The 24,366-nt window shown below is 19.1% G+C and overlaps 6 protein-coding genes across 6 annotated transcripts; 4 read left to right on the top strand and 2 right to left on the bottom strand.

The window, feature by feature from the left end:
* Window positions 1–1,827: 1,827 nt before the first annotated feature.
* PGAL8A_00108800 (ferlin, putative) lies at window positions 1,828–6,793 on the top strand (the record flags this gene model as incomplete). The annotated part of the gene is made up of 3 exons (XM_028673632.1): window positions 1,828–6,239; window positions 6,325–6,569; window positions 6,729–6,793. The coding sequence occupies 3 exons, from the start codon at window positions 1,828–1,830 to the stop codon at window positions 6,791–6,793; spliced, it is 4,722 nt and encodes a 1,573-aa protein (XP_028526205.1).
* Window positions 6,794–6,908: 115 nt separating this feature from the next.
* Window positions 6,909–11,155, bottom strand: PGAL8A_00108700 (conserved Plasmodium membrane protein, unknown function; the record flags this gene model as incomplete). The annotated part of the gene is made up of 10 exons (XM_028673621.1): window positions 6,909–8,286; window positions 8,488–9,488; window positions 9,745–9,827; window positions 9,958–10,038; window positions 10,138–10,194; window positions 10,319–10,399; window positions 10,468–10,532; window positions 10,674–10,747; window positions 10,816–10,903; window positions 11,109–11,155. The coding sequence occupies 10 exons, from the start codon at window positions 11,153–11,155 to the stop codon at window positions 6,909–6,911; spliced, it is 2,955 nt and encodes a 984-aa protein (XP_028526204.1).
* A 776-nt stretch (window positions 11,156–11,931) lies between these two features.
* On the bottom strand, window positions 11,932–13,575 carry PGAL8A_00108600 (conserved Plasmodium protein, unknown function; the record flags this gene model as incomplete). Its single annotated transcript, XM_028673610.1, has 1 exon — window positions 11,932–13,575. The coding sequence occupies one exon, from the start codon at window positions 13,573–13,575 to the stop codon at window positions 11,932–11,934; it is 1,644 nt and encodes a 547-aa protein (XP_028526203.1).
* Window positions 13,576–13,981: 406 nt separating this feature from the next.
* On the top strand, window positions 13,982–17,787 carry PGAL8A_00108500 (AAA family ATPase, putative; the record flags this gene model as incomplete). Its single annotated transcript, XM_028673599.1, has 2 exons — window positions 13,982–17,318; window positions 17,720–17,787. The coding sequence occupies 2 exons, from the start codon at window positions 13,982–13,984 to the stop codon at window positions 17,785–17,787; spliced, it is 3,405 nt and encodes a 1,134-aa protein (XP_028526202.1).
* Window positions 17,788–18,282: 495 nt separating this feature from the next.
* Window positions 18,283–19,663, top strand: PGAL8A_00108400 (conserved protein, unknown function; the record flags this gene model as incomplete). Its single annotated transcript, XM_028673588.1, has 6 exons — window positions 18,283–18,320; window positions 18,428–18,575; window positions 18,675–18,767; window positions 19,030–19,170; window positions 19,241–19,453; window positions 19,577–19,663. The coding sequence occupies 6 exons, from the start codon at window positions 18,283–18,285 to the stop codon at window positions 19,661–19,663; spliced, it is 720 nt and encodes a 239-aa protein (XP_028526201.1).
* Window positions 19,664–20,264: 601 nt separating this feature from the next.
* PGAL8A_00108300 (conserved Plasmodium protein, unknown function) lies at window positions 20,265–22,418 on the top strand (the record flags this gene model as incomplete). Its single annotated transcript, XM_028673577.1, has 1 exon — window positions 20,265–22,418. One exon carries the CDS (start codon window positions 20,265–20,267, stop codon window positions 22,416–22,418), a length of 2,154 nt encoding a protein of 717 aa, XP_028526200.1.
* Between the last annotated feature and the right edge of the window lie 1,948 nt (window positions 22,419–24,366).

Here is a 24,366-nt window from a genome sequence, read left to right as displayed (position 1 = left end):
AAAGTTAAAAAAGTTTGATTGTTTTTTTTTTTTTTTTCATATTCTTATGAACTATATCTCTAAAGAAACAGAATACTTATATAATAAAAACATAAAAACTATTTATTATTATTTTTTTTTTAAATAATAGATTTGGTTGATTGTAGTATTAATTTTAATTTTTTTTTTTTTTTTTAACATTTCTCCTTATCATATAATTTTATGCAAAAATTTATATCTTTTTTGAATTTTAATAAATTTGCATATATTTTAATTATAATATGTATATACATGGAAATACTGTAATATGAAAATTAGGATTTACTGATTATTTATATTATACATAGTGAATTTGTAAATATATATATATATATATAAGAAAAATTAATATTATTTTTTTTTTTTCTCTTTTAATTCAAAATATTAATAAACTGAAAAAAATTAATATATAAATTTAAGACAATGTATTTTATTTCTATTATTTAATAAATTTGTAACATAATTTGAAATAGAAATAATTCTACTTATTTTTAGACACATAAAATAGTTTTTTTTTTTTTTTTTTTTTTTTTTTTTGTATTTCAAAAAACAAAATTCACAAAGTTATTATAACAAGAAAAAAAAAAAAAAAAAAAAACTATTTTATGTGTCTAAAAATAAGTAGAATTATTTCTATTTCAAATTATGTTACAAATTTATTAAATNTTTTTTTTTTTAAAAAAAAAAAAAAAAAAAAAAAAAAAAAAGTGTGCATCTTTTTTCTAATAAAAAAAAAAATTTAAATAAATATTTTACATGTAATTTGAAAATTTATTACTTAAAAAAAACAAAAAATTATTGAAATAAATAATATTTTGAATAATATTAATGTAACACTTTTTTGGGTAATATATTTAAATTTTTTTTTTTTTTTGTATCAACTACTCATTAATTCCTAATAACAAATGCAATAATTAACCCCTTAATATTTTTTCCTTTTATTTTAAACCAAATTTTCTATAACTCACATAGCTGTATATCTTTTTGTTTTTGATGTAAAATAAATTTATATATTTTGTCTTAATATCATGAAAAAATACTTCTAAAAGATAATAAAGACCAACTATCTTATATTTAAAATACTTGAAAATTTTCTTTTCTTTGTTTATTTTATTATATTTATAAAAGAATAAAAAATGAACTGATTTTAATGTATATTTTTACATAGTTTTATTGTATTGTTTTTTAGAATAATTTTGATATTTTATTCTACATTTATTTTATATACATACATATATAATATATATATAGATGTTTATTTTTTATTATTAAATCTACAAGTCTACTGCATGTAAAAATAAAGTTGTAAAATTTCAAAATTATTTTAATCAAAATATTCTTTAAATGATTTCCAATGTTAATTTTTTTTTTTACAATTTCATTTTCTTTTTTTTTTTTTTTCATTTTTCAGATATTTTTATGAGTATATTGTGCCTTGTCTATATTTACTTATTTTTTAACCATTAATATATATATAAAAAAAATTTTTCTTTAAAATAAAGGATAACTTCTTTAATTACATAAAAATATATGCTTTAGAAGACATTTGATAAATTTCTTCACATAATATCATTATTATAAAATTTTATAGAAAAAAAAAAAAATTAAATAAAAACAAAGTTTTAAAAATAAATTCGTTTATATTTTTATATAAAAAAAATAAAATAGCAAAATCTGAAAAATTAATACATAATTGACTCTTAATATAATTTAAAATGTCCTTTTAGCTTTATTATAAAATTAACTATGTGTATGTAAGTTCCTTTATTTTTATATGATAAAAAAAATATATTAACATGAAATAAAAAAATGCACATAGCTAAAAAAACTCAGTATAATATAAAAGTTGACATCCATGAAGTAAAAGATTTAAGTTTTCGTGAAAGTGCAAATGAAAAAGAAATAATACCTAACCCATATGTTGAAGTAACTGTAAATGATGAAAAGAAAAGTACTCCAAAAAAAAATCAAGCAGTAAATGTTGTTTATAACACCTCATTTAATTTTTCTATGGATTTAACAGATTATCATTTTCAAAGAACAAGTGTAGATGTATGTGTATTACATAAATACACAATTCAAAGTGCATTAATAGGTAAATGTTCTTTTAGTTTAAATTATGTATATTCAAAAATTCAACATTGGCTATATAGAATATGGGTTAAATTAAGAAACCCAGATTTACCATTAGATGATGTAGGGTTTTTATTAATATCTGTAGGAGTATATGGTCCAGGTGATTCCATACCAATTGTTAATGACAGTATAAAAACAAATATAAATGATGAAATATGTGCAAATAAGGGTTTAGATATTCATATTACTCATTATGATTTATGTATCAATATTTTCAGGGGGCAAGATATTGAATTAATGAGTAATAGTTCCTTATTTTCAAATGTTTTAGAACCATATGTAAAAGTCTCTCATAATGGATTTGAAGAATGTACTAAAGTTATAAGAAATGATCCCAATCCTGTATGGAATTTAAGTGTGCATTTACCAACTTGTACCCCATGTTATGACAAAAATATTATTATTGAACTTATTAACGGAGAGCATAATGGAGTAGTTATTTTTAGTATACTTCTTGATTTTTTTGAAATATTAAAAAGAGAATTATTACCAAGGTGGTTTAATATTTATTATAACCCACAAAATCAAATAATTGCAAGAAGTAGTGTACACACACAAAATGTTGGCATAACTACAAACCCCAATACAACCAATTCTACTAATACCTTTGGAAACTATCTTTTCACAGCAACAGCTGAAAAGTTTTTTAAAAATGCCACTCAAGGTATTAATATCAATGATATATTAGGGGTTACAAAAGTGCAAAATATGTTCACGGATGATAGTTTAAGAGAATCTTATTTATATGGAGGTAGAATTTTCTTAAGTGTTAATGCTACGAAAACTCATGCACCTGGTCCCATATGTATTAAATCAGCCAAAGTAGAACCAGATCCACCCAATAAAGAATATATTTTTTGCGCCGATATTTATGAAATATTATCAGTTCGTAATAATAAAGCAGTCAATTATGATAATATTAATGAAAAAGTTAGCTATAATAACAATTATGATACTAACGGAGATAGTATCATTTGTGTATGTGGTTTGGGGCCGCATAAATTAAAGACTCCCCCTCTATTACCCAATGAAGTAGGTTCTTATGTGTTAAATGAAAATGCAGGGAGAATTGATGAATTTAGAATATTCTTACCACAAAATAATAATGAACAAATCTACGATATTTTTTTATATATTTATGTTAAATCAAATTTAGCTGTTACCGACTGGATTACTAATAGAAGGAATATTTACAATAGTGTTATGAGTAATGATTACGATCCTGCGGATATAAATAAAATTCAGGGGTTAGATAAAATGAGTTCTATAAATAAAGGAGTTGAAGATGTGTTTAATGATGTGGAACTTTTAAACAATTATAAATTAAAAAGTTATGTTCGTATACCATATAAGTATTTATTACATAATGAAAATAAGCCCAAGTGGTTTTTGATGAAAAATATAGAGACTAATGCACATGAATATAACATATCTTTTTTTGCAAATTTAATACCATTTCAATCTTATAAAAAAAGACCTCAAAGATTAGAATATAAACTATCACGTTATTTTTTTCGTGCCTTAATTTACGAAGGATTACATTTTCCTGCAAAAGGATATGATGCTTTTCCAGATCCCTATATTAAAGTAGAATTAGCTGGACAAACAATTAAAACGAGTACTATTTTACATACTCTTAATCCCAATTATTATGAAGCTTATGAGGTGGAAGTTATTTTACCTACCAACTTAAATTTAGCACCTGATATATCCATAGAAGCATTTTCTGTTAATAAATCTTTTTTATATAATGATGATATTTTACTAGGTTCCTGCACATATCCTATTATGAAAGTTCCTGTAGAATGGAAGAAATCTCCAATTTGGATTAATTTAAAATCTTCTCAATATAAGAAATGCAAAGCGAAACTACTTGTTGCTTTTGAATTGGTACCAATGAAAAAAGTTCTTGATGATACATATCCATTTTACGATGATATTAGACCATCCACCTTGCCTGGTCATGTGTCCTTATTTTTAATTGGTATAAGAATGTTTAAACCGTTAAAAGATCCATCTGTAACTGTATGTTTCGGTAGAGATGTAGACGATACCTCTCAATTTCTTTGGCATGAAACTACTAATAAGGTAATATCAGGAAAGGAAGGAAATTGGAATTTTTTAAAATATTTTTCTTTAGATGTTGCATTACCTAAAAGAATGCAACATCATAGTTTTTTGGAGGTTAGAGTTGAAGATAGAGTATTAAATAGTGGATTTACTGGAGCAGGTACTAATAACACTCATACTGCTAACGCAACAAATAATAATCTCTTAATTGGAACTGCTTATATTACTTTAAATCCTTTACTCCCATGGCTCGATCAATATGAAAAAAATGAATGTATTGAATTATTCAAGTTACACCTACTTGAAGAAGTCTTAATAGAAGATGCAGAAAAAGCAAGGAAATCTTATAACAGTGCATTAATATATAAAAAGAGTTCAATTTTATCAAGAAAACTGTCCAATGAAAATTTTGAAGTACAAGGTACAGAAGAAGGTATTTATGAATATAATGATTTATCATTGAATATTTTAGAAAAAAATCTAGAATATCCTGAAGACGATGAAGAGGAAGAAGAAGAAAAAAATGATAATGAAGCTAATACCAACGAAAGAGACAATACTGGAAAGAAAAAATCTAATAAAAATAAAAATGAAAAAAATGAAAATAAATATAATATAAATGATCTTAGAAAAAAAAGAAAAAAAAATTGGAAGAAATCTACAAATAATGAATATGTACCATATAATGATCCAGATTTTGCAAATGTACGTATCGAGGAAACCTTAGAGCATGTACGTTTCAAAACAAATGAATATACAGATGATATCTGCACAAATATTGAAGAACAAGAAACAATATATGAAAATAATACAGGTGATAAAAAAACAAAATTAAGAGATATTAATTTTTTTAAAGGAAAACATGACGATAAAACAAAAAACGTAAGTAAACAACACAGAACCATATATGGATTTAACGAAGAAATGCTAAATTTTCAATTATCATTAGCTGATGAAGATGAACAAGAAGAAATACAAAGAGACGAAATGCTGTATGAATATGAAGTAGATATGAATGCTGATGATTTACCATATTTAAGAGCAACCATTTTTAGATGCACAGATTCGGGGATACCAGAAGCTGTTGGGTATTTAAAATATATATGTAATGTTTATGATGAGAAAACAATGCATTTAAAAAAAGAAATGATAAAAAAATGTGATGATTTAGTAAGTGAATATAGATTAACAAGAAATTTAGTAGTTAGAGCATATATTATTCAAGCCAGAGGTCTAAATCCTCCATCGGGTGCTACCGATATAACTACATATATATGGATTAAAAACAGTAATGAAATAACCAATATACCTGGTGGATTATCTCATAATATTAAAGATATCGGGCATACAAAAAAGCAAGGATATAAACCAGAATTTAACAGATGTTACCAATTATTATGCTCGTTTCCAGATGAATCTATTGTGCAAGTTTGCATCATGAATCAAGGATCCTTATCTGATGAAATTATAGGTTATACATATATTGATATGGAAGATAGATATTTTAATCAAAAAATAAGGCAATTAATGATTGATGATGCTATGCCTATAGAATTAAGGTCCTTAAAGTTAGAAAATAGTACAATTTCTCATGGATCCTTAAGATGCTGGTTTGAAATATTCACTGAAGAATTTTCCCAACTAAACCCAGTTAAGATATTATGTTCCAATGAACCTGATGATTATCAATTAAGACTTATTATATGGAAAGTTAGCAATGCAGCAATGGATAATAATTCTACTATTAGTTTATTTGTGCGTTGCATATATACTGATGATGACACTGAAGATAGCAGAGATACAGATACTCATTATAATAGTAAAGATGGAAAAGGAACATTTAATTGGAGATTCGTTTATAATATAAAAATTCCAACAAACGCCACAAATATTAAAGTACAAATTCATAACTATGCACTCTTATCTTCTAATGAACCAATTGGAGAAGCAACATTAGATTTATCTGCACACTTTTATAGAGCAAGAAAAAAAAAAGGTTTCTACCATATTCCTCGGTATGAAATAATTTACATATATAATATATATATATATATTATTGACCATTTATTTTATTCTAAAAATAATTTTTTTTTTTTTTAGATTTTGGCTATCTTGTAGACATCCAGCTCACAAAAATAAGATAAGAGGAAATGTTGAAATAGAGGGATTTATTTTAACAAAATCAGAAGCAGAGATTGCTCCTGTTGGTAATGGAAGAGATGAACCAAATAAAGATCCTTATTTACCACCAGTAACTGAAAATAGAACGTATGTAGATTGGGTTACTATTAATGAAAAGTTTGGGGCTGCAACAGCATCTATTATGTATGGTTTAAAATGGACAGGTATACACATACATATATATATATTGAATGAATGAAATTAATATATATTTAGTGTAAAAAAAAAAAAATATATCTTTTATTTTTTTAAAGAAAGAATATAATTGTTTAACTAAAACAAAAAAAAAAAAAAAAAATTATTATTATTTTATTTTATTTTAGGTGTATGGATTGTCATAGCAGTTATAATTGTTGGAATGTTATTCCTTATATTTTTATTAAAATAAAAATTGTACAATAACATACAGATGTTATTGTACAATTTTTTTTTTCTAGTAAAAATTACTATATATATATTTGATTATTAACAGTAAAACATATATTGTTTTGTTTTGTTTTTTTTTATCGATAAACATAAAAAAATTTTAAATAATCTAAAAAATTTATTTGTCTTTTCTCAAATATATGGAAACTTTGAATTACACATTTGTTTAGATATGATATTCTTTTTATTAGATTCCAAAAGTTTTTATATATATGCACATATTGGGGATTCTCATTTCTAATTTGGTATATGTATGTTGAATTCTGACACAAAAATTCTACAAGAGAATCCAAATCCTTTTCATATAAATATCTTTTAACTATATGTTCTTGTTCATTTGATACATCAGATTTTAATTTTTCATAGTAATAACCATTATCCAATGCAAATAAAACAGCTTCCACAAAATCATTCATATTTTTATATAATAAAAATATTTCCTTTTTATTTTTATTTAATTTAGATTCTGCTAAAAAGTAAATGTACGATGATATAATATATATCTTTCTAGGTAGAGAAACAAATGGAACTTGACCAGTTATATAACTACTTAAATCATCTTTATCTTTTATTATAAGGTCAATAGCTCTTCTATATAATTCATTTGCTTTTTTTGTATCCTTCAAATCATAATCATAATATTCTCCTAAATGATAAATTATATCAATATTTGTATCAAGAAAATTATCTTCAACATATTTATACAAAGTTGAAGATATTGCATGATATCCTAGCAAATCTAGAGTATATCTTGCAACTTCAGCTATGTGAATTCCACATTTTTCATCGGTTCTTTTACATTCATTTATCCATGGTTCATAATACTTCATATCTGAATATTTTAATTGATTAAAAATTTCATAAGGAGAATTATCTTCTATTATTTTAGGGGTAAAATAAATAACACTGTATTTTCCGTTACGAAAAAGTGTTTTATAATTTTTATTATCATACATTATGCGACTACAAAATCTCATACTATTTTTATTATGACATCTAGCATAATTAGAATCAACTTTATCAGAAATAGAAAAAATATTGATATTACCTCCTGAAGTTGCACATCTATAAATATTACTAATAAAATATCTAATTTTGTATTTTTCATAAAAAAATTTTTTTGCATCACTAAATGGGAGACAAGCTGACAACATATAAAAATCTTGGACTCTTTTACGTAAACTAATATCTTCATATTGTGGATGCAATATTAATTTAAAATTTGTACTTAATCTCAAAAAACTAGATGTAGGTATATCTGCCATTAATGGTTCATTTTCTTTAATATTTTTTTTCAGCCAATTAATTAAATCCATATTTTTATATAAATTTAATGGTTCATATTCTAATATTCTTAAATATTCATTTTTGGGGAAATATTTTATAAAAGGATAAAAACATCCGAAAAGACAAAAGGTATAAATAATAATTTTTGGTAATAAAACTTTGCTTGACCTGATAAATATAATAAAATAAATTGATAATAGCTAGAAAATGAATTAAGAAATAATATATTGCTACAAAAATATAAGCTATCATATATTAATAAAGTAAAATAAAATATCTTCATATAAATATATATTACGAAAAAGCATTAACGTATTATAAAAAAAAAAATTTTAATATACTTTTTATTTAATGATATTATTATTTTACTTTGAATGGGTAAAATTCATTTTTGTAAGAGAATAAAGGCCATTTAAAATATATGGGGATCCTATTAAACTACCAAATATGCACAATAAAGGCAAACCTAAAACACGAAGTCTAGATATTATTGTCATTAATAGAAGGTAAAATAAAAGTTGAATTAAAAAAAAGATAAATTGAGATTCTAATATTTCATAATTTAATTTTTTTTTTCCTCCTTTATATATATATACAAAATAATTTATGTTATAAAGTAAAACAATAATACTAAATATAACTATATAATCATATAAAGCAGAATCCTTTAACATTTTAAACATAAAAGGCGCGAAAGGATTAAATTCAGAACTTAAACTGTATATCATACTATCAAAATTATGATTAGCTAGATTTAAACGAACTTTTAATAATGATAATACATGTGAATCATCTTTTTCTTGATGAATTACTAGCAACCTTAAAATAAAAAATATAAATAAAGATGTTAATCCTTTTCTTAACATAACCTTAACTTTTTGTAGTAAATTATATCTTTCTTTTATTAAATTATCTGTATCACTTTTTTCATTTATGTTATTTTCTACATATTTTACTTCTTCATCACTCCTACAATTTTTTCTTTTTCTTATTTCTTTATCTATAATAGAATCCTTATATTTATCTTTATTCAGATGTTCTAATTTATTTTCATAATTTTCCTCAGATTTCACTTTTCTTTTTTCATATAAATAATAAAATAGGTTATTTGTAATAATAATGGCAATGAGAACAAAGGGAAAATATGTATATAATAAATATCGTGGAAAAAAAGTTACTATTATTGATAAAATATAGGAAGAAAAAAACGTTATCAAAATGTAATTTAACTTTTTTGATATTTTATATCCTAATAATTCAACTATAAATAAAGCAATTATATGAGTTAACGAGGCAAAAGCAGAAAATTGCCAAAAAATAAAAAAAAAAAAGGATGAGAAAAATAAACATAGGTATTCAAAAAATGAATTCTAAATAAAAAAAAAATATACATATATATATAAATTATATAAATTTCTTAATTGCCTTCACAAAAACAATTCAGTTAATATTATTCTATTACATATATAAATTTATATTTAGACATTTTATATTCTATTATGTATATATTTTTCATTTCATTTTTTTTATCCATTTTATTTATTTATTTTTTTTTTTCTCAATTAATATAGAATAATTTAATAGTTTTTTATTAAATTCTGTATACATTTCTTTAAAATATACTACCTGTTTTTCCTTAAGAATTATATATAAAAGCAAAATATTACACCACATATAAACAGATGCAAAATTTTCTCTCAAAGGAAAAGCTTACGAAAAAAAAAAAAAAATAAATAAGAAAAGAATAATTAGAAATTTCATAACTATAAAATATAGAAATTTACATATTTTTTATTAACTTTAATTATAAAGGAAAAAAAAATATATTTTATGCATTACCTGAGAGCCTTATTATAAATTTTTCACGAAAACAAGAGAAAAAAAGCATTAAAAATATTATCCCACTAAAATATGACTTTCCTAAAATAAAAATATTAATAATAATATTTAAAAAAAAAAAAAAAAAAACTCCAAAAAATAATTTTCAACAAAAATAAGATTTTTCCTTTCAATATTAACCTATATAGACTGAAAAAAAAAATAATATACTGACACTAGTAGCCTGTGATAGAATCGCTAAAATAAAAAATAATTATTTATATTAATAAAGATTAAGACAAATTATATCATTTATTATACATATATATATGTATATATATATATGTTACTTATTTCCAATTTAAAAAATATATTCATTTACCAGCATATGAATAAAAATTAAAAGGTGTTATAAAAAATGATTTTAAATTTAACACTCTCCATATGGTTCCAAGTATAATTTCTACATATTCAAAAAAAAAAAATAATAATTATTTTAATTTTAAAAATTTTTTTTTTTTTTTTAATTACCTGGATAAATGTTAAAGCGCTTAATTGCATTTATCGTATCAGGATATTCACTCCTGGTATCGTTACTATAAGATGAATTACATAATTTAAATGCATACAATATTTTGTTACATATATTTTTATCTTAATATAATGGTAATATAAAGAATTTTTGTAGTAACTATTATCAGTTTTCCATTAATATTATTTTTTTTTTTTTTTTATACATTAATAAATTTAGTCCTTCTTTATAAGTATTAGCTTTTATTATATCATTGTAAAAAGAAAAATAAAAAGCTTCCTATTTAAAAAAATTTTTTTTCAAGACAATATATAATTTTATTGAACTTATATATATTGTTTTTATACTTCTGAATATAGTAACAGTTTTTGCTCATCATAATTTCTATAAAAATCATATCTATATCTTTTATAAAATGTAATTGTAACTAAAAAACTAAAAAAAATTATGAAACAGTATCTTTTAATATTAGATTTTTTGTATTAATTTAAAAGAAAAAAGTTAAAACAAAAAAAAATTAATTTTTCCTATTTCATTAGTAGAAAGTAGTTAATAGTTTTTTTTTTTTTTTTTTTATTTTATATAAATAATTTTTATTAATACTGATTTAAAAATTTTATAAAAAATGCTTTAAAATTACCAGACGAATACAGATATTAAAAATAACTTTATTTTACACTTTTCCATTTATACTCAAAAAATTTCGAATTTTTTTAAGTTTTTCATATAAATAATTATACTTATAAATTTAAAAATATATATATAAAAATAAGAAAAAAGAAAAAGAGAATTTATTATTTTAATTTTCAACAAATTTTGAACAGAATAATTCTTTAGAATGTATTAATAAAATAAGAAAAAAACTAAGAAATAATAAAAAAAAAATTTACAGAAAGAATCATTTTACCAAATTTGTAATTTTATGTATTAATGAAAATAATAAAGAAAAAAATAAAATGTATTATTTGTCATTATAAATATTTAAGCAAAAGAAGAAACAAAAAAAAAAAAAAAAATATATATATATATATATATATAAAATAAGAATTTAAAATTTAAAAAAAAAATTATGAGAAAACTAGTTACCTTATGTTAAAGGTAAGATTATATATATGTGCATATGCAAAATATATTTTTTTTCTTTTTTCTATATTTTAAAATTATTAAACATAAAAAATATTACTAATAAATTATGTATATGTCAGAATTTTTTTTTTTTTTAATAATTAAAAAAAAAGGTAACAAATATATATAAAACTATATACCTATATATATATAAATATATGTGTGCATAAGATAATAATGGAAATTATGGAAACCAAAAAAAAAAAAAAAAAAAAAAAAAAAAGCATATAATATTATTTAATATTATATATATGAGAATATTAAAAAAAAACTATTATATATATTTATATACAAACAAAAATTAAGCTTAATTCTTTATTAAAAAAAAAAATTATTTCTTATATATAAAGTAGTATATCTAAATTATCAAAAAAGTTATTCGTTTTTTCTATTTTAGAGTAACAATTGCAAAAATCAAAATTATTTTCATTAAAACATTTTTCTTCATAAAAATACTCCACTGAATTAATATCCAAGCAAAAACTTTCAGATTTTTTTTTATTTTGTTCATTAAAAATATTTGTTTTTTGTTTTCTTAAATCATTAACTAGAGAAGAAAAATGAGAGGGATGAAAAACTTTTGAAATTAATTTTTTATTTGAGCTTTTTTTTATTAACAGGTAAAAATTTTTTGAACAATTCGGACATACGCATAAATAAATTTTCATTTTTCTTGATTTAATTAAGCATTGGTATTTCAGTATATTAAACTCATCTTTTTTTTTCTCTATGTTTTTTAGTTGGTTATCTTTATTTTCATTAATAAAAAATATATTTTTTATTTGATTCACAAATTTCTCAAATGTATTTTTTTCCTTCTTTTTGTTTTCAAAAAATGAAAAAACTTTACCATTTTTTATTATATCCACATATAAATCAATGTAACTTTTATTATTTATTTTTTTTTTCTCGTAGAAACTCTTGTTTCTGTACAAACCAGAATAAAAGCTTTTATGTTTTGACGATTCATTTGAAGAGAATTTCATTTTATAATCCTTATCATCTGTTATTTGTTTTTCACCGTAAGTATTATTCATTTGTGAAAAATTATATGAGTAATTTTTATTAAAATTTAAAAAATTATCTTTATTTGGTACAATAATGTCAGTTATATCACTATTATTATTTATACTGTCTAAATTTAATTCTATTTCTTCTTTTTTATTATATGTTTTGCCAAAACTAAAATTATTATAAGATTTTTTTTCTTTATCATCATAAAAATTACCATTTAATTTTTGAATAAGAGTTTTTTTTTTTTTTTTTTTTTTTTTATTTCTTATATCTTCATAATTTTTTTTATACATTTTTTCTTTTAAATTGTTCACAATTTTATCTGATTCATTGTCAGATTCTTCTTCTTTTTCTTCCTCATTAAACTTACACTTATAAACTGAATTATTTTTTTCTTTTATATTAAAAGACGTATTTTTTCCTTCTGATTTCATATCCTCACTCTTTACACTTTCTATAGATTTTTCATAATTGTTTAATCTGAGACTGTAATTGATGCTATTCTTATTATAAACTTTTTTTTTTTTAGAAGATGTTTTGTTATTCTCTTTGTATTTCTTTCGTTTCTTCTTTTCTAAATTATTGTTTATTTGAAATAACATTTTTTCATTTTTAATATTTACCAATGATGTATTATATTCATTTATTTTATTACTCTGCTCATGTCGAGTAAGATTAGAAAAATTACTATTGATTAAACTACTGTATTTTTTATTAACATCCTCAAAAATTGTACTAGTGAAAAGTATTCCACAACTATACATAAAAATATTATCAAAATGATTATTTGAAATATTAATTAAATTATTGTACAAATAAAAATTATATTTTTTTAATACAACTGTAGATATTTTAAATAATTTACTATCTTCTTCTTTTTTTTTAATATCCTTTTTTAGTTTTTGGCACTCAAATTTTATTTGTTTTATGCTATCTCTTATTTCTTTTATGTTTTTATATATTTCCATTTTTATTTCTTTAAAATTATTTTTACCTTTTTTCTTTTTTTCATATCATTTTTATAAGTATAAATAACTTGTAATCTTTTTTTTTTTTTTTTTTGCCTATTAAAAATATATTTTATTAAATTTTTTTTTTTTTTTTTTTTTTTTTTCNGAATTGAACAATTCATAAATTTTAAAAATATATATATGAATTTTTTTTTTTTTTTTTTTTTTTTGATTTACTCTAATTTAACTATAAAAAAAAATAAATATGTATACAATATTTTTTTAGGAAAATATGTATTCTTAAAAATTTTTATATAAAATTTTTTCTACTATTTATTTATATGGGAATTTTCTTTTTCTTTCTTATTTGTAGAATATTAATAGAAATTATAATAATGAAAAAAAACTGTAGAAATAATTTAAAATGAAAAATGATGAATTAATTGAAAATTTGTGCGTTTACTGTAATTCAAATAAATCCTTCTCTTATTTTCAAAAAAGTCGTAACCCTTCTAAAAATTTGTTTAAAAATGAATACGAAAAATTAGTTAATAAAAAAATTTTAAAATATAAATGGATAAAAAATTTATCATATAACGAAAGTTTGCAATATGTATTAAATAACCTAGAGGAATGGAATATACAAAATAAAGAAAAATGTGAGCAAAAAAACAATACATTAATCTATAAAAATAAAAATTTCCATATTTATAACAAAAAATTTTTAAATGATGAAAAATATACAAAATATGCTATTCTAAATAGTAGAAGAGACAAAAATAATTTTAAACCCAAAATATTCATAGACAAAATCTTGACATTTAAAAGTAAATACGAAAATAATTCAAAAAAGAGTTTTATTAAAGAAAACAACTCAAAAAATGAATCTATAAAAGACAGTAACAAAAAGAATGATATTATAGAAGAGAATTATTCAGAAAATAATTTTATAAAAAAGAGAATTTCCAGAAGTTATACAAAAGAAAATAATTTTAAAAATGAATCTAAAAAAGATAATAATTTAAGAAATGTTAATATAAGAGAAAATAATTTAAAAGAAGATTTTATTGAAGAAAAAAATTTTAAAAGTATTTTTATAAAAGAAAATAAATTAAATGGTGAATTTATAGAGAATAACAAATTAAAAAATATAAAATTAAAGATAAGAGCGGGTAGCAAAAAAAAGGATATATTTAAATATATGTTTAATGTTTTTATAAGAAGGAAATATTATAAAAAAATTTTCAAATTATGGTTAGATAGCTTTTTGAAAAGAAATGGATCAATTAATAAAAAATTGGCTAAAAAAATAATTAATTATATGATCATAAAAAATTCCATAATTTTTGATGTTGAATTGTTTAATTTTTTTTTTTCTAAAAATTTGGTTAATCATTTTAATACAAATTTATATTTCCTTATAGGAAAGTCTGGTAATAAAAAAAAAGATTTTATAAAAGATTTATTTCTTTCATTTCCATTTAAATATCATAATGATGATATTTTTATTATTGATATAATTGAATATGAAAAATATCCAATAGTATGTGACTACAAATATATAGAATCACTAAGTTTTTCAAATTGCAAAAAAATCGTAAAAAATAATGAGGTGCTTCATCAAATGAATAATAAATATTATGAAGTTAATAAAAAAAATATACTAAAATGTATTAATAAACCAAATTTCTCATTTAAAATCTATAATTCCTTTAAAATTAAAAATAAATATTTAAAATTAATTAATTTAGAAAAAACTAACAATTTAAATTATAATAATTTATATATAAACGAACAGAATAAAGTAAATTGCAAGAAATCAAGTGTGGAAACATATGTAGGAAACTTAAATGAACTAAATGATATCTATAAATTGAACAATTTTTCTAATTATAATAACTCTTATAGCAAATATGCTACATTATCTAGTAAATTAAATAATAATGTAGATAATTATAATAGTATAAAAGATAATGGTAGAAACAAAACAATTCTATCTATTTTTTCAGACAATGAAAGTGCTAGTAGTTTCGATTTATATAATTTAAAAAATAATGAATTCAATAAAAAAATTTTTTCAGAAAATAAAAAATACAAAGAATACAAAAATAAATTGTATATAAATAAAATTCTTTACCCATATTATTATGAACTTCTATTAAAAGAAAATGCTATAACAAATATAAAAAATAGAAAAGAAATTGAAAAAATCAATAAATTTTATATGAATTTAGAATACATATTAATTAGTTTTACTAAAATAGCTGTATTAAAACAATTAGTGTGGAAAAAAAAAAATTTTAAGTTGTTATTTTATTTTTTAAAAAAGAAAAAAAAAAGAAAAAAATTAAATGAAAAAATATTGGGGTTAAATTTATTTAATGGTGGTTATTCTTTTTTATTAATAAAAAATTTTGACTATATAAATAATTTTTCATATTTTAAAAAGAATTGCATCATGTTTTTATTTTTAAAATATATTTATATATGGAAAAATATGAATTTAAATGCTCACATTTTTATTATTTCTTCTACTACTAATAATAATAATATTTTAAATAATAGTAGCAATGATGATAATATTATATCTTTATTTAATTCTTATATGAACAATTTCTTTGTTTTTATTTTTCCCAATTTTCTTCATAAAAAAGATAGATATAAATTATTAACCCATTTATATAAAAAAAATAATTTAAATTATTCTAAAAATCAAATTAAGGATGTTTCTAAAATAACTAATAGCTTTAATATAGAAAACTTAACGAAATTGTTTCAAGATGAATATAGGGAAAGAATTATAAGTTTACTAAAAAAAAATAAAATTGTCATAAAAGATAAAAATTTTATTAAAAAGTTATTTCAAAACATTAATAATAATCATTTTTTTTCGAAAGTTCTAAATTTTCAAAACGATTCTCATGTATTTATTCATACACATGAAATTGAATTATACAAGAAAAAAGATTTTAAAGTACTTTGTAAAAAATTAAGAGAAAAAACATATGGATTTAGCGAAATAATAGGTGAAAATGTTTTAATAAATAGATTAAAAAAGGAAGTTATTGAAAATTTTAATATTGACAAAAAAAAAAATGCAACTTCTATTAATTTTTTTGATAGTGTGGGTATATTAATACATGGTAGCAGTGGATCTGGTAAAACATTTATATCGAAAAAAATAATTGAGGAATGTAATTGTAATTCTATTATTATTAACTGTTCAAATATATTTAATAAAATAATGGGGGAATCAGAAAAATTTTTAAATGAAATTTTTGAATATGCGAAAAGTAAATTACAACCATGTATAATTCTATTAGATGCTATAGAAAATATATGTTTTAAAGAAAATGTTACTGAAATGGAGAAGTTTTCAAGAAGATTAAAATTATGTTTTTATGAAAATATTGATAAAATACATTTCGAACAAAAATGGAAAAATAACCCTTGTTTAATTTTGATTATAGCTACTACAACATCCATTGATAATATTGATGATAATCTTTTAATGAACCATAGAATTAAATACATTTATCAAACAAAAGATTTTGAATATTGGGACAATAAGGATATTTATAAACTTTTTCAAAAATGCTTAAAAAGTAACAATATAAAATCTACAGATTTCTTATACTCAAAAAGTTTTCAAATTTTTATGTCTGAAAATATTTTTAAGAAAAAAAAGGATTTATCTCCTCTATATATCTCTAACTTATGCAGAGATACCTTAATCCATCACTTACAAAGGACTGTTAAAGGTATGAGAAAAATAAGATAAAATATAAAAAAAAAAATTAAGAAAATTCCTATTAATATGATTAAAATAATCAATTTTATTATATCTCATTTATTTTTTTTTTTTCTTTGTATATCTGAAAATATATATCAAAAAAAAAAAAAAAAAAATTTGCTTTATAAAATACACAACAAAATTTTCCATATCCTATTATGTTAATTTTTTTATATTATACTTTATTTCTACATAAGAATATTTATATATTTATATATGTATATTTTTTTTTTCATTTTTCTTGAAAATTTATGAATGTTTTATTCAAATTGATAAAAATTTTTTTCTTTTTCAAGTAGTATTTTTATTTATTTCTTGATTTAATTAAAGAAATTATCCTTATATTTTTAATTTTTTAAATATTTTTAGGAAGTGAAATAGAAGATGAAATTAAAGTGGAAGACTTCTACAAATCCCTTAGAAGGATGAATTACTGAGATAATTTTTTTATGCTTATTTCATCTATTTATTTATAATTCAATTAATTTAAATTTTATTAATTTATTTTTTGTTATTTAAATTTATGTTAAATCTATATAATAATACTTTTTTGAAATATTTTATATTTTTTTTTCTTATTAAAATTTTTAAAAGAAAAAGTATATCACAAATAATACAATAAAATTTGATAAAAACAATTTAGTAAAAATTACAATTAAAAAAAAAAAAAAAAAAAAAAAAAAATACAAAATTATTTTTGTAAATTTTTTTAAAGAAAAAATTATCATTTTAACTTTTTATGAAACTCCAATAATGTTGAGAAAATTTTTATCTCATAAAATCTTTTCTTATTAAATTGCAAAATATTTAATATTTTTTCTGTTCTTATTTTTTTTATAATTAAAAAATAAGTATATTTTAAATTAGTATGTTAAATATTATATTAATCTTTACAATTTTTGTCTTAATATATAATTAGAAAATTATCAACTATGAATTATATTAATTTAAGTGGCTATAATATTCCAAAGTTAATAAAAAAAATATATTTTTTAAAATAACAATAAAACTTGAAATTTTTATATGATTATTTAAATTTGTTTAAATATATATATATATTTTTTTTTGTAATATCAGGAAAATATTTGATGAATTAAATGCCTTTGAAAGGCATAAGCTTATGATGTCTCTTCGCTTATTAGAGAAAGAAAAAAATAAAAGTGACAACGAGCAATATTTAAACGATTATGATATTTTAAAGAAAAAATATAATTTTATACATGATGTAGTATGAATGAAGTTCAAAAAAAAAAAAAAAAAAAAAAAATGTCTAAATTTTAGATGAAAATTATTTATATTTTCTTCTTTTATTATGATTTTTTAGTCAACAGAAAAAAACTCTCTTTTACAAAATTATTATAATAGTATATGTAACAAATATGTTATATGCGATTTGACAAAGTATAAAGAATCTAAAGTAAGGAAAATATTATTCATTACCTTTTATTTTATATATGTTTTAATTAGTGTTGTAATATTATTATTTTTTCTAAATATTGAATTATGTTCCCATAATTTAAAATTGTATATATATTCTACAACAGCTAAAATAAATATAATATATTTCCTTTTAAATTATTAATATATAAATAATTTTTTATATTTAAATTTTTTTTTTTTTTTTTAAAAAAATTAAATATAGCATAATATATAATTTATTTTTTATAATTTATTTATAGATAGGTTTGAGATGGAGAACAGAAGAAGAAATAATAAGTGGCAAAGGACATATAATTTGTTCATCTAAAAAATGTAATAATACAGATTTAAAAACATATGAATTTTTATTTGAATATATTGAAGGAGGGGAAAAAAAAGAAGTAATAATAAAAAATTATTTGAGAATTTTATTAAATATTTATTAAATTTTGACCTATTTCCTATTTATAGACAAAAGTAAATGTGAGAGCTTGTATGGACTGTGCATATAAATTACATTATAGAAAAATTAAAGAATATTTGAAAAAAAAGGAAAAAAAAAAAATGAAAAGAAAAAGAAGAAAAAAGAGATATAAAAAAGGAGATTCCAGTAGTGAATGTAATAGCCCTTCATCAGCACATAACCCTAAAAATTCAAAATTGAAAAAGGAAAATTTATTTTATGTAAAAATATTTATAATAAAAAAATAAAGATAAAAATATTTTTATTATATTTTTACATTTGTCTAAGTTTAAAACAGAAAAACATATACTTATTTTGTTTTTTTTTTTTTTTTTTTTCATTAGGTTAAAAGAAAACTTGAAAAATTTTCTTTGAAAACAAAAGAGGACAAGAATGATAATAACACGTATTTCCATGATTTACTTTTTTAATTTTTTTCATATGTAATATATTTTAATTTTATTCAAGTATATAAAAAAATCTTAAAAGTTACATCTTTTTTTCGTGCACAAAAAATATTTGCAATTTTGTTACTATTATTCTTTTTTTATTTTATTTTTAAATAAACTTTTTTGCTAAATTATTTTTTATTTTATTTTTTATTTTTTATTTTTTTTTTTTTTTTTTTTGTCCAATTATATTTTTAATATTAATTCATAATAACCAATAAGTTTATCTTTAAATTCTAAAAATGTTAAAAAATTTTGAAAATTACATAAGAATAAAAAACTTTAAAATTTATTTGAAATAAAATATATATAAATGTATTTTTAAGTTATTGAGAATAAAAAACTTTTCATATTATTTATCTATTGTCTTTTTTGTTTACACATATATATATATATATATATATATATGTATATACAATTTAATAAAATTTTTTTTATTTATAAAACGAAGAACAATAAAAAAATTTAATTTTTTAGAATATTAAAAAAAAAAAAAATGTAATTTAAAGTTGTAAAATTAAAAATCTTAATAATATATTTTGATTAATTTGTTATTAATTTGTTGTTTTTATATTTTATTTTAATGAAGATTCTTAAATTTGAAAATAAAGGAAAGGTTTACAATGAAATTACAAAATGTACACCTTATGCTAAAGATAAGGAAACTCTATATAAAACAAAGTACTTAAAAATACACTCATTTTCTGTTGTTATTGATTGGTTAAATAGTCTTTTAATATGCAGTAGAATTTTGAATGAAAATAATTTATATGAAGAAATAAAAGATGGCTTAATAATTTTAAGATTAATAAAAGTTTACAATCCTGAAGTTGAGATTCGAGGAATTTTTATTAAGGCAATAAAAAAAAAATGTGCTATAAAAAATTTAGAAAAGGCTTTATCAATAATTTATATGAACAATCCATATTATTACTCTATGGTATCATCAATAGACATTTATGAAAAAAAAAAAAAAAAAGTCAACATGTTACTTTTACAATTGTTTGACAGGTTTGAATTCCAAAATTTAAAAAAAATTTCCATTCCATTATTAAATTGGTATAACCATACACTCAAAAAATTTTCGTTACCATTATCCCATGAAACAATGAATGACCCTTTTAATGTGTTAAATAATAAAAATAAAATTTATTATAATAATGAAATAAACGATATAAGTTTTTCTAGAGATCATAAGGATAAAAATGAAAAATATCTTAACTATTTGAAAAAACAAAAAAAAGTATTCAAAACATTTGCTTCTTATGTATTATTTAAAGATGAACAAGAATGTAATGAAATGCCGCATATTGTTAACGAATTCTCCGACTGTTTAAAAATTTTATTAATATTTTATAGGTATGGATATTTTACTAGAGAAGAATTTAAAAATATAAATAATATAGATATCAGAAATAATTTTTTTATTTTACAAAGTTTGTTGAGAAAATTAAATATACCGATTATTTTCAATAATGCATACTTAAATAACCCTTGTGAAATTGCAATTATTTTACAGTTAAAATATATACAATATTTCATTCATAATAATGGTTATGAAAAGGCCATTGATTTAAAGAAGGAAAATTACAATGTTAACTTTTTATTAAATCAAAAAAATAGATTAACTAACATAAAATTAAAGGATGTACTTGATAATAATTTTAAAAGCAAATATAATGATTATGAAATATTTGATAAAAACTTTAATTTAAAAACATATATAAGAAAAGATTTTGAAGAGAATAATAAACAAAATAACCAAAAGAATAATATTAAGTTACAGAATAAAAAAAAGAATATAGATGTAAACGTGGAAACAAAAACAGATATTGAAAATAATGAAACTATGGATGAAAACGAAAAAGGTCAAAATGAGATAATTGGAGATAATAAAAGTAAAATAGATTATAGCGAAACTGAAAGCAGTGGAAAAGAAAATAGCGAAACTGAAAGAAGTGGAAAAGAAAATAGCGAAACTGAAAGAAGTGGAAAAGAAAATAGCGAAACCGAAAGCAGTGGAAAAGAAAATAGCGAAACAGAATTTTGTGTAAACAGAGGAAATGAAAAGAATAGTAGAATAATTAAAAACATAAAAAATCAAAATGAACGTTTAACAATTAAAACTAATGAAAGAGAAAATGAGATAGAACAAATTTCAAGTGAAGAAAAAAAAAATAAGAAAACGTATGAAACAAAGAAGGAAACTAAAAAGAAAAATAAAGAAATAAATGAATACATAGAAAAGGAGATATTCAAAGAAACACCAAGAAAAGAAATAAGAAAAATATTCTATGAAAAAATTAAGGAATACATGAATGGTGATAAGGCTAACATAAATGAAAGAATAAAATACAAAATTATAGATTCTACAAAAAAAAAAGATGAAGTAATACAAGCTGAAACTAGAAAAATGACAAAATTCAAAGTAGAAAATGACAAAAAAAAACAAATAGAAATTAATCATGAAAATATACCATTAAATATCAAAGGTAAACATCATATAGGAAATAAACAAAAGGTAGAAATTTTTAAAAATAATAAATATATAACAATAAATAAAGATGAAAAAAAAGAAAAAATAACATTAAAATTAGAAAATAAAAGTGTCCCTATTAAAAAGCCACTAAATTTAATAGATGACTATCGTAGTAAAATAAAACAAAATAATCAGAAGAATTTTCTAAAAAATGATGCACACAAAGATAAGAAAAATGAAACAATTTTAAGTAAATAAATTTATTTTCATAACATAAAGAACAATACAATAAAACATGAAAATAATAAAAATCTTACTACACGAAAATTAAAAATGCTGAAACATACTGAAAAATACTCAAATAAAAATAGCCAGAACTTTTAAAATAAAAAATGAAGAGGACTAGTACTTTTAAAGTGAATTTAATCGTAAATAGGTGAAAATATATATAAAATTTGTTTAAAAAAAATAATTATGAAACTTTAAAGTAAAATTCTAGGAATGAATATTTATAGTTATCTCCATAAATTCCCATAAATATGCTATAAATAAACGTATTTCATAAATAATTATATTTAAGTTAATTAATAGTATAAAAAAATAATAAGTAACTCAATAAGTTTTGAATAACATTTTTTTGTTAAAAATAAAAACAAATAATTATGTAGAAAGATAAAAAAAGAATAATGTATCTCTATGTTTTGAAAAAATATAATAATAAAATTTTATAATACAATTTTTTATGACTTTGTTGCAAATATTAATATACTTTAGAATAAATTGCCTGATATCTTTTTAAATATCTTTCAATTTTTTTTTTTTTTCTTAAAAAAAAATTATGTATAAATAATGACAATGTTATTTTAAAAAATATATTTATTTAAAAATAATATTTATTATGATGAAATATATACACTAAATATAGATAACTCTATAGAGCTTATAGTTTTTAAATTAATAGCACTTTAATTCATATAGCATGCTTCGAAAAAAAAAAAAAAAAAAAGGGTAATATTTAAATAGAATGAATTATTAGAATTAGATACATATATATATTATAAAATAATAATATTTTATTTTTCAATAAAATGTTGTATTTAATAAATTTAAATGTAAGGGGGAAAATACAACAATTTTTAATGCTACAAATTGAAAATTATGCATATTATTTTTTTTTTTTTTTTAAAAATATAGAAAATACTTGTATGTATATAATATATAACTAAAAATTTTTTCAATATTACTATGATAAAAATGTATTGAATTTAAAAAAAAAAAAAATAAATTCAAGAATTTTTCTAAATTTAACAATTTTTTAATATTGACCTAATAGTTACAATATTTTTGTTAAATATTTTTCTTATTAAAATTAAGTAATGTTATTCCTATTTACTATTGTTCAATTAATTTAATGATAATTTTGTTAATAAAAATTATAATAATATTATTAATTTTATAATTATTTGTCGTAGTAGCACTTTTTTTCTTTAATGCTAAAATTTTTTTAAATTATTATTTTTTTTTTTTTTTTTTGCACCATAAAAAAGAATAGGTAAAATTTGTGTAAATTACTTTTTACTCTCATACTCTATTTCATTTTCTATTCTTCTTTCTTTTTGTTATAATTTAATAGACAAAAAAAATAAAATAATAAAATTATATTTTTTTTTTATTCTCTTTTAAAAAAAAAAAAAAAAAAAAAAAAAAAAAAAATATATACATAATATGAATGCACAAAAATGTGTATCTTAAAAAAAAAAATGTAAAAGTATAACCTTTTACTTATATATATGCATTTATTACATATGATTCAGTTAAAATAAAAATAGCGTGCAAAAAATAAAATGAAATATTTTTTTGTTTTTCGTTATTTTTAAAGAATAAAAAAAAATATATAAAAATTTTATTGTTAACTTTAAATTCAAAAAGAACTTTTTTCTTTTTTCAATTGTTTTAAAATGCAATATATTTATATACAATTGTATGATTTCTTTTAAATTTTAATATGCTTACAAAACAGTTCATAGCTTTGATCTTAAAAATAAAATAAAATAATTTATTGTTATTTCAATTAATTATTTATAAACCAGCTTTTTTTTTTTTTTTTTTTTTATTTAACATTTAACCCTTTTTTTGTAATTTAGCCAATTTAATGCATCATTTGCATGGTTTCTTTTTTTTTTTTTTTTTTTTTTTTTTTTTTAAA

Source organism: Plasmodium gallinaceum (genome assembly GCF_900005855.1).
Source record: "Plasmodium gallinaceum strain 8A genome assembly, contig: PGAL8A_v1_62, whole genome shotgun sequence".
In the NCBI taxonomy this organism is placed as follows: Eukaryota; Apicomplexa; class Aconoidasida; order Haemosporida; family Plasmodiidae; genus Plasmodium; species Plasmodium gallinaceum.
This window is presented reverse-complemented; position numbering and strand designations above follow the sequence as displayed.